The following is an 11,641-nucleotide window of genomic DNA, read 5'->3' on the forward strand; positions in this document are numbered from 1 at the left end:
GATAATAACTGAATGATTAGGGAGGTGCCAGCCTAAGAATCCAGTGTCCATTGGCTGAATAAGGTATAAAGTGGAAATAGCCAGGGGACCCCCGGAGGGCAGACTGGAATCCACCCAACAGCCTCAAGGATGGAAGAACCAAAGAACAAGATAACATCTGGCGGTATGGAGCCGTCAGGAACGTGCCATCTGCTGATTGATTCAGCAACAGCATGATGAAGCAATTCCCATAGACTGGCATAGGAAGAAATTCCTATAAAAATGGACTCTAGAAAGTGAGAACTTTGGGGTCTGATTCTGCAAACCAACTTCCAGGAGCAACAGATGTGCATCTGACAAGGCTCTGCTCCCTCCTTATGTCCACGCCACCTGGCCAGTAGCTTGGCATGAGCAACTGTAAGGCTGGTAACTATGATAACAACCTTGCAGAAGCTGTGTGTGTGTGTGTGTGTGTGTGTGTGAGTAAATATGAAATTGAATGGAATGTTATAGCTATAACTAACTGCTTACTATGATTATTTCTGTATTCACAATAAATGTGGCATTTTGCCTTTTCCCCTTTAATAAGATCCTGCTGGTTTTTATTTTATTGGTATAAACTTATTACCAGTTTTATATTGGTCAAGCTTCAACTTCCAGCCACAGGACCTTGTTATGATCTTGTTTGCAGATTAAGTAGCTGTCAACTATCAGATATCTCTTTTCTTTGTAAGTACTTCTAGATCGTGACCAAGTTACTTCTTAACTTTCTGTTCTATAAGCTACATAGATTGAGCTCCTTAAGTCTCACTGTGAGGCATGTTCTCTGAGACTAATTTGTTTTGTGGAACGCACAATTATATCCAGATGCTTTACACAAAGGCTCAGTAATTCTCTTTTAGTAGCAGCCAAACCTATAAGGTTCTTCATGGAAGGTAAATGAAGTTCCCTCTTTTTAACCCTTCAAATTCAAGGTCCTGCATCATGGTTAAGAGTCTTCTATCCAAGCACTTCCTTTGGAGGGATGCTCTTTAAGAGCCTAATCTAATGTTCACTGAAGTCAACAGAAAGACTCCTACTGACTTCAAGGGGACTGGGTCCAGCCTAAGTGATCATGACATTTGCTGTTAAACACCCCAAGGGACTTCTTGGATGACTTCTTCACCCAAGACCAATGACTTCCAACCTGTGCACCAGTGAGGAGTGAGAAATCAGGAAGGGAAACGGGATCAGCTGACTAGCACTGGACATTGGAAAAGTCCACCTTAGTTAAATAAATACCATTATAACCAAAACAAGAGAGTGCAAATTATTCAGATTTCACCAATTTCCAATAGGGAGAGCAGGGGCTTCTCATCTAGTGGTCACTGAAAATGGCCAGATATTGAATGACACAGCTAAATTGGGCAATGATTGTGATGGGACACATGGCTGGCACTAAAACCAGTGTAAAAGGATTGGGCAGAGACTGAATAACTAGGATGCACTTTACAATAACAGTCTACCACTGGATCTTCTGTAATGTGAATGCTTACCATGGACTGGGTAAAAGTGGAAATATCCTGTGTGGTCTTGTCAGAGTCTATTCTAATCAGTCTTCCAAGTTTTGGGGCTCTGACAATAGTAAATGTGATAGTTCTGTTTCCTATGTTGTCCACATCATTGGTTACAGCTTTCAGATCATGAGCTGAAATAAGTTTTCTAGACCCTAAATAATAATTAAAAATAATACAAGTTTACAACAATGTAAATATTTTACCACAGGAAAACTTTCATATACACTGCACAGCCCATAATCTAAGTATATTATCATTTATATAGTACTTTATAAAATTAGCTGTTTGACTAGCTTCCTAACTGTCATCTCTCAATACCCAAAGAATAAGGATGTCCCCCAACAAATGCAGATCTTTGTCATGAGGCAAGTTCACATACAGTAGCTTTTATTTATATTGTAGTGAGGTGGTATGGCCTCCCTCCAAGCCAGAGGGGGAGGAACCACTCTCTCTGCCCAGGTGAGCGGAGTCAGGCCGGGCTCAGCTCTCCCACCAGAAGTTGAGGGGCGGGGCAGGAAGTACAAAAGATGGAGCCCCTAGCTCAGCTGGAACAGAGCCAGGGAAGAAGACAGACATGTCCTTCTTGCTGCTGCCTGCTGACCCATCTGCGAAGCCAGGCAACACCCTGGACCTGGAGAGGACCAAGTCCGGAGAGGAGCTGGTGGGACTGCTGGTGGCTGAGTACCTGACGAAACAGAGGAGCCTGAGACTACGGAGCCTGATCTGGAACTCTGGTAGAAAGTAGCCCAGGGAAACCAGACTTTAGTTTGGTGGTGTTGCAGCTTAACAGCTGATCAGCGTGTTGCAGGAGCATCCACGCTGACTCAGTGGCAGGACACCTTGCCACCTTAAGGGCCCTTGGCTGGGATGCAGTGGAGTCGGGTGGGCCTGCATCTCCCTAGCCCTGCAACCCCACCGCTGGGATGGCAGCCTCCCCACCATAAGCCACGAAGCCTGTGTTTGTCTGTTGCCTGCCAAAGTCAGGATGCTGGACTGTTGGCCAGCGCTCCCCTGCCTGAGGGCTAGTGCTCTAGACTGTTGGCCAGTGCTCCCCTGCCAACAATAAACAAAAATTCAGGGAAGCTGTGACCTGTCTGTGACTTTTGTTGCGGCAGCTCCATGGTTTCCCCCACCACTGTGGTGGCTGGGAGCTGTGGGGTTTCCTGTCTGCCCACAGTGGCTGGGAGCTGCAGGGTAACCATATTTCCCAAAGAGAAAATGGGACACCCCAGCTGCTTGTCCAAGGCATTCTCCTCCCCCCCGCACAAGGCTGTCGCCTGTTGCTGGAACCCTGAGGAGGGGTCCCTCAGAAGTCTGTCACCTGTCGCTGGAACCCTGCCAGGGCCCCACTGGCTGTCAGCTCCAGAGCCCTGCAGCCCCTGGGATGAAGGAGAATGTCACAGAGATCTCTGGAAGTCATAGATTCCATGACTTCCATGACCTCCGTGACATAAACATAGCCTTAGTCATAAAGCATGGGCAGAGTAGCTCATGCTCAACTTCGAAGACCAGACATATGCTCTACAATGTGTCCAGGCTTCACCTGCCCATAGAGCAAAATTCCTGAGGTTGCTTCAACACTGAGGCTTCCTTCAATCCCATACAATGTAACCAGACAGTGACTATTATATATTTGTGGGTGGGAGGCTAGTGAAAAAGAAGAAAAAACAGTGCCATTACCATAGGCACAACCCCTTCAGGATAGTCAAAGTGCTGCAGTTCAGAAAAGCTGAATGAAACATCGCTACACAGACAGACAATCTCAATGTTTAGGAGCAAGCTTTTTCATTTTTATAGAGCAAGTGGCAAAAAAGAGAGAGAGAGGGAGAATGGAAAACCCCTGAAGAGTTAAGGTTAACCAAAGTGTGAAAAAACTTCTCTCTCTCCATATATATATTTACTAAGTCAAAGTAAAATAACAGCTCAGCAAAGACTGTAGACCAAGCTGAGCAGTGGTGAAGGAAATATATTTTCCTTGCTGGAAACCTGTCAGAAAGTCTAGAGGCTCTTCCTACAAAAATGTGTCAGGAATATTTTTCTTATAATTATATTTGGCTTACAGAAATTCCTGTAAACCCTGTGCCTGAGGCAACCTCACAAACCAAAAAACACCAGACAGGCATGGTACAGATTAATAAGGCTTGTAAGTGGATTTATTTTAATCACATTTATACTGTCTGAATTATAAGACCATGCTGCAATAACCTGATTTTTTGTTTCCTTTAAGTGGTTTGTATTATGAGGCTTTATTTATGAGAATTCTGTTTTAAAAGGTAAACAAACTTAAATATTTCTCTCATGCTAGCTTAACACAACATATATAGATGAAGAGCTGCAGTGCAAACTTCCCCATTGCATAATGACAGGTTTCAGAGTAGCAGCCGTATTAGTCTGTATCCGCAAAAAGAAAAGGAGTACCTGTGGCACCTTAGAGACTAACAAATTTATTTGCGCATAATCCACTGCATGCATCCGATGAAGTGAGCTATAGCTCACGAAAGCTTATGTTCAGATAAATTTGTTAGTTTCTAAGGTGCCACAAATACTCCTTTTCTTTTTCCCCAACACTGAATCCCTCCCTGTGATAATGGACAACCTTCTCTGAAAGAGAAAGGTAGTTCAGGCAACATACTATCTGTATGAAAGGTATAACACGCAGAAGTGCTGGTAAGAGACAAATCTTTATTTCTTAGGCCCCAATAACAAGATGTGAGTGAGTTACAAGAGTTAAACCTGGGACCTTTCCAGAAGTTAGTGTCCGGTGTTAAGCTACTGTCTCATCCAGGAATCACTTCTGGGCAGAACTGTGCTATAGTAGAGCTTGAAACTTGTCTACTTGCCAATGATGAGTACAAAGCATCTCTGATGAGTGTGGCTCCTAATCCATCAGCTCCCTCAGGACTTAGGCTTTCATTTAAAAAGTTAAGATGTTGGCTCTTATGGTTGCAAGCATAAACTTTCAAATGTGAATCAAAGCAATTCTATCTTCCCCAGTCAACAAAAAGACAACTGTATGTTGCTGCTGCTTTTCATAACATTCACAAGGAGCAATTAAGTGAATCAGCCCACTGGTTAGTATCAATGTTGCTATTCAGAATCCTGAGGGCATTAAACTTTACTCTGTTCCTATAACTTACGAGTAGTTGAGACAGGCTCAATATTCTAACATGTACTTTACGCCACTAGCTTTTACGAACTTAAGAAGAATTTTGGAATTAATTTAGTTTAGTAATCTCCTGTGTTTAGAAGTAACAACACTACAGGTCATACTAATGTGCATATATATCAATACCCATATCAATAAAGTTAAACACTTGACAAATAAATTCAACTGTGGTTTTAAAAATTACAAATTTGGATATGTGAGAAATAAATTGGGTGAGAGCAACAAGCTTTTATGCTACACAGAGCTCTTTTTCGGGTCTCAGTGTAAGCTCAAAAGCTTGTCTCTCTCACCAACAGAGGTTGTTCCAATAAAAGATATTCCTTTACCCACCATTTCTTTCTAATATCCTAGGACCAACATGACTACAACACTGCATACAACAAATTTAGATGTGTGTCTATCTACAGCTGTTTTATAGCCAGGCAGATATCTATCATATAATTGTACACATTTTTTCCTATGCAATTATTTCAAATAAATTGAATCAAAATAATTTAATAGCCGAAGTCATACCTGGAAACACTCCCAATCCTTTGTTAATTTCTAGGCTGATAACTAGAGTGCGAGCTGTGATACTAAAAATTTGTCGAGGTGCAAAGTTCAAACCATCTGTAACCTGAAAGTTGAAGCCTCCAGACATTGCTCCTAAAGAAAACAAAAATAATCACTTTCTTGTAAATTAAATATTATTTTAAAAATCCCTTGTTATTTATTCAGAATATGGTGGGAATACACATTGGGACAAATTCTCTTCTCACTTACACCAAGGTAAAGCAAAAGTAATACCACTGAGGTCACTTCCAATTTGTACTTTTTCACCTGAACATCCAAGAGTTAAATTAAAGCATAATGCAGAGGCGATTAGAAACAATAAAAACTACTGAGTTCAATTTGCATTTTTAAGGCCAGATCCTCCACTGAGGTAAATCATCAAAGTCCATTTGACTTCAATGGAGCTATGCCAATTTACATTAAAGGAATATCTGGAGCTTAACCTCTTTATTCTTCCCTTCTTTTTATTTTAGCAGTGGTACCATCATTGAAGTAGCAATCTGGCCCAGATGCAGTTTTTGCAGCAAAACAACTATAATGGCATTACTTTGGAATATGTTTGTAGAGATAAATCGTCTCTGAGTTTAAGCTATAGCAATTAAAAATATTTCACTTCAAGATAGCTTCATTGAAGAGAACACACAATTGCAGACTAAACTATTACACAGCCAGTGTGTGCTAGAAAGAAATACATTTCTTCTTTAAAATCTCCGAGCCTGGATTTACTCTGGCTTGACTGTCAGCAAAACATGTCCCAATGACTCCCAATGTGGATTGGAATATTGTAAAATTATACTATCATGCTCTACTAGTCCAAAGCTCATAGCACTGCCAGTAAACTGCTGAACAAGTCATGAGTAGGGGATGCTAAGATTATTTTTTAAGAAAAGGATCAATGAAAAATTTAAAATGTTAACTGCTGTCAGTAGCTGTTAACATTTATAAGTATCTGCCTCTTGTACTTAATTTTGCTCCTTTATATTGCTATATGAATGTATTTCCTGTAAGCAGAAGAGATCATTACACACTTTCATGTAATGATCAGCGCTTTTTGACAAGTTATAAATTAACATATCAGAAGAATTAATGTTGGTTCTGAGACCACAGTTAATGACTTCCCCAAGGAGTAACCTCAAAACCAGCTAAACAGAATATAAGCTCTAGAAGCTCAAGCTGCATCATTTTTGGTTTTAAAGCTTTAACTTTTCCAATGTTTTCTCTTGATAAAAATGCACAGCCAGTTGCTGTTTTAAAGGGCTGACAGGATGTGCCTCAGGTGAGGAGAAAAAGGCTTATTTAGCTTCACTTGCTTTCTGATTAATGTGGATCAAGTGCCTGATAGAAGTGAACAGAAGTTTACTATGGAAGCGGAAGTAGGCCATAAAGAGCTGACTGGATAGCCAGCTCCTATTCACTGACTAACATTATTATAGTATTGTGTTATTTCTATCATAAGTGATTTTAAAGGGGCCATTGAATAGTTTGATCAGAATGAAGAAAAGGTGAAGTGAAAAGAAAGGAGGCCAGAGAGAAGAAGGTTGTAATTGTTGCAGTAAAAGATGATGAGGCCCTGGGAAAGGGTAGGGCTGGGAGACTAGAAAGGAACAACTTGAATTCAGTGATACTAGAGAGGAAGAATGTGATGATTTAGTGGCAGATTCTGTGGAGGGAAAGGAGGAAAGAAATGACACAGATTGCAAGCCTGGGTAGGGTGAATGGTGGAATGCTGATTATGACAGAGAAGAGAGGGTAGGATGGATATGGAAAGAAGGAGAATTTCAGTTTTTACTATGCTGAGTTTGAGCTGGTGACAGGACAACCAGGATGAGATGTGGAAGAGACAGATAATGATACAACATTGAAGGGAGAGGGAAAAGGTGCGGATGAAGAAGACCACTTATAACTCACAAATTAATACCATCATAGGGCCTAATCACATCAGCCACACTATCAGAGGCTCGTTCACCTGCGCATCTACCAATGTGATATATGCCATCATGTGCCAGCAATGCCCCTCTGCCATGTACATTGGCCAAACTGGACAGTCTCTACGTAAAAGAATGAATGGACACAAATCAGACGTCAAGAATTAGAACATTCAAAAACCAGTTGGAGAACACTTCAATCTCTCTGGTCACTCGATCACAGACCTAAGAGTGGCTATACTTCAACAAAAAAGCTTCAAAAACAGACTCCAACGAGAGACTGCTGAATTGGAATTAATTTGCAAACTGGATACAATTAACTTAGGCTTGAATAGAGACTGGGAATGTATGAGTCATTACACAAAGTAAAACTATTTCCCCATGGTATTTCTCCCTCCCACCCCACCCCCCACTGTTCCTCTGATATTCTTGTTAACTGCTGGAATTAGCCTACCTGCTTGTCACCATGAAAGGTTTTCCTCCTTTCCCCCCCTGCTGTTGGTGATGGCTTATCTTAAGTGATCACTCTCCTTACAGTGTGTATGATAAACCCATTGTTTCATGTTCTCTGTGTGTGTATATAAATCTCTCCTCTGGTTTTTCCACCAAATGCATCCGATGAAGTGAGCTGTAGCTCACGAAAGCTTATGCTCTAATAAATTTATTAGTCTCTAAGGTGCCACAAGTACTCCTTTTCTTTTTGCGAATACAGACTAACACGGCTGCTACTCTGAAATCACAAATTAAGAGTTATTAATCAAAGCTGTGTGATACCAAAGTGAAAAAGCACAGAGTGCCGAGGACATAGCCCTGGAGGACATCAAGAGAGCCAGAGAGAGGATAAACCACCAAGAGAGTGGTCAGAGAGACTAACCAAGAGCCAGAATAACAAAGTCACTGGTGCCTAGGGATGCAAGAACTTTCAGGAGGATGGAATGATCAACAGTATAAAAAAATGGCATAATGGATGGAAGAGAGTAAGAAGGGGATCGTTGGCCAGGAAAAGGCCAATGGTCACCTTTGGTAAGAGAGGCTCCAGGGAATGGAGGGAGCAGAAGACAGATTGCAGGGACTGGTTAGTGGAGAGGAAGTCAAAGAAGCAGAGGTAGATGACTGGAGATGAGAAGTTGAGTGACACCTGGCAAGGCAAGCACGGCCAAAAAAGGGGCTCCGAAGACTGGGACAAGAACAGTATATCTGAAGGCAGAGGGAAGGAAACCAGATGAGGAAGATGAAAGTGGTGAGAGAAAAGGAGTACTTGTGGCACCTTAGAGACTAACAAATTTATTAGAGCATAAGCTTTCGTGAGCTACAGCTCACTTCAGCAAATGCATCCGATGAAGTGAGCTGTAGCTCACGAAAGTTTATGCTCTAATAAATTTGTTAGTCTCTAAGGTGCCACAAGTACTCCTTTTCTTTTTGCGAATACAGACTAACACGGCTGCTACTCTGAAGAAAGTGGTGAGAGAGATATTGAGGGAAGGTCAAGTGTGGACAGGCTCCAGGGTCAGACTGTGAGGTCAGAGTTTGAGAATAGAAGAAACACCTCCAAGTCAGAGGCCAGGGTGAAGTAGAGAAGAACGCAGGCAGAAGGAGAACCAAAGCGGGAGAAAGCAGGAATGGTGAAATATTTGCCAGATAGGTCTCCTTTTTCTCTTTGAGGTAATTGGTGTGATTCTGGGCTAAGAGTTTTTCCACCAAATGCATCCGATGAAGTGAGCTGTAGCTCACGAAAGCTTATGCTCTAATAAATTTGTTAGTCTCTAAGGTGCCACAAGTACTCCTTTTCTTTTTGCGAATACAGCCTAACACGGCTGCTACTCTGAAACCTGGGCTAAGAGGAAGACTCAAGAGGAGAGTTGTGCAGCATTACAGTTCAGACATAGAGTAGGTTCACACTTCTGATCACCGGAAAATAAACTGTTACAGACTGAGTTTCACAGCCTAAATGGGTGCAAATATCTTTATCTATGTTAATTTCCTATGGCTGCAGATGTGCATTTGTCATTTCTCAGACCCAAGTGATGAAAGATTCAGTGCCTCAAACCTAGGACATTACCCTTCTTCCTCAATTGCAAGGATTTAACAAAAGGTCAAAATCTTCCCAGAGTCACTAATCTTCCCAGAGTCACTATTGTTAAAATTACTAACCCATATTTGCTGCAGCCTGGATAATCTCTAAGACACAGTTCTTTACTCTGTATTCTTCCTAGTACCCCCTCCTTTCTGCTGCTGAGATAATAAGGGAATGGAGGAGGATGAGAAGTGGTAATAGCTTTATTAAAGCCCACCCTACTTTTATGGGTGAAGTTGGCTATGGGACATGTTCATTCCTGTAGCTTTCTCACCACAGCCTCCTGGGGAGCTGTGACCGACCCCTGCTCCTTTCTCATTGTACATGCATTCTGTTTGCAGTAGCAGGAATGAGCAAGCAGAGAAAATGACCCCATCTCTGGCTTTATCCAGTATCAGGAACAAGCCGAGTGGTGAAGTGGTTATCCTCCACTGCCTCATGGGAAGCCTGATATCACCCATGGGAAGCATAGTGTAGAATATCATTAATCTGTTCTTCTCTAAGCAGCATTCCTGGAAATCTGCTTTTAAGATGGGGTTTGTGGTTAAGCAGCACACAAATTAGAAACTACGTATAGTGCCTTTCATCAGAGAAGAACCCACACACTTAACATACTGTGGTAACAAAGGCCCCAAAATTATGAGTTTTTTCTATTTAAGAATTGCCCAGGCATGAAGGACTGCTAGTAAAGTGACAACAGAGTGTTGAGAGAATAAAAAAGGTCTAACGGCTACATTTCTTCAATAGTTTGAGGAAACTCAGAGCTGTTGCAGCCTTTCACAGAAGCGTTCTGCGGTGTAGCTAAAGAGACTTCCCCTTTTTCCCTGTCTATGAATGAATTAAAAATCGTATTACATTAACATCAAACTGTGATGTAGACAGACTAGTTGCCAGCTCATGCCAAGGCCCCAGGGTCTCAACTGCCAACAAATGCATAGCTGGAACCAGTCTGGTTCACCTGTGTGTTGGTACTGTTAAAACAGGTATTAGAGTTATAAGAATGTGTTTAGACTTTGTCAGTTGCTGCACTTATTAATCTCACTTATATCATCTGTATCCCATGTTATAAGGTAATATTTAAGTGTTTGTTCTGTAACTGTAGATCACCAGACAGGAGAGAAGCATTAATGAATGTGAAATGACTAATTTCCAACAGGATGTGTTGTCTCCTGCCCAACAAAGAAGGCCCATCAACATCAAATGAACTATTGTGGAACATCAGGGGACAAAAGATTTTGTTGATTGCTACCCCAAACACGACCCCCACCCCAATGAAAAAGAGACATGCAAGTGAATTCTTCCCAACAATTCAATTGGCAAAGTGAAGCAGAAGGGGAAGGAATAAAAAGCCCTTAAAAAGAGGAACTGTATCTTTTATGCAGCTTGAACTCTGAGGCACAAGGATTACTAAGCATAAGCAAAAGATCCACAGTACTTGGCCTGAGTTATTATAGAAGCTTCTATTACTTTTTGAAACTTAGGATTGGAACTCGTGTGTGTGTGTGTGTGTGTGGGTGTGTGGGTGTTTACCTGCTTTAACCTTCTAAATAATCCTCTTATTTCCTTTTCCTAGTTAATAAATCTTTAGATAGTTTATTACAGGATTGGCTACAAGTGTTGTTTTTGGTTTGTTAAGCTGCATTTGACCTGGGCTAAGTGACTGGTCCTTTGGGACTGGAAATACACTAAAAATCACAGCAATATTCAGGTTAAAAGATCATCTATCACAAAAGTAAGCTTACCTGGGTAGCAAGATAGATCTGAGTACCCAAGGGCACTGTCTATGACTCAATGGCAAGGCTGTTATTGTGTTTGAGGAGTTTACACTTGATAATTGGTTGGTGAAATCTAAGTATAGAACTCATAACCAATTTGGGGTTTGCGCCCTGGTTCTTAACAATCTTCCCTGAAGTTGCTACTCACACTTGAGCTTTGCAGGACAGTTTGACACAAATATGGATATGATATGATGTGCCAGATACACAAGCAAAATGGGGAACTTCCTGGAATCTGTTGTTATAAATAAAATGTGTACAAAAGAGAAGCCAACTATAAGTAATACAGATTTGAGCAAAATATTATAAACTTTAGTGACATAATTTACTTAATTGGCAATTCTGTTAGAAAAGAAAGTGGTTGCATTCATGTTGGTTTCTTTTAGTTTAAGTGATAAAGAGAAGAAGTAAGGCTAATGTTTGCAATCAAACATACTTATGCTATCCAGTTAGTGAAATACATCTGTGCTGAAAGAGGCAGTAAAAAAAAGGAACTGAAACCAAATATTGTGTTTATAAATATACTTCGCCACAGAGCAGAATAATCAGAAATGTAACTGTTTGAGTAATAATGCACAAATTCAGATTAGCCATACAGACTACCACTGTTGTTA

The 11,641-nt window shown here is 41.1% G+C and overlaps 1 protein-coding gene across 2 annotated transcripts in view; it reads right to left on the reverse strand.

The window, feature by feature from the left end:
- Nucleotides 1–11,641, reverse strand: part of LOC119855815 (chondroitin sulfate proteoglycan 4-like) — an 85,558-nt gene that overhangs the window by 24,315 nt on the left and 49,602 nt on the right. For both annotated transcript variants that reach the window (XM_038402584.2, XM_038402583.2), the window contains exons 7-8: nucleotides 5,215–5,346; nucleotides 1,515–1,687 (exon numbers count right to left, since the gene is read on the reverse strand). In XM_038402584.2, coding sequence (XP_038258512.1) covers nucleotides 1,515–1,687; nucleotides 5,215–5,346 — 305 coding nt within the window. The remainder of the gene's footprint in view (nucleotides 1–1,514; nucleotides 1,688–5,214; nucleotides 5,347–11,641) is intronic.

The sequence above is a fragment of the Dermochelys coriacea genome, chromosome 5 (genome assembly GCF_009764565.3).
Source record: "Dermochelys coriacea isolate rDerCor1 chromosome 5, rDerCor1.pri.v4, whole genome shotgun sequence".
Classification (NCBI taxonomy): Eukaryota; Metazoa; Chordata; order Testudines; family Dermochelyidae; genus Dermochelys; species Dermochelys coriacea.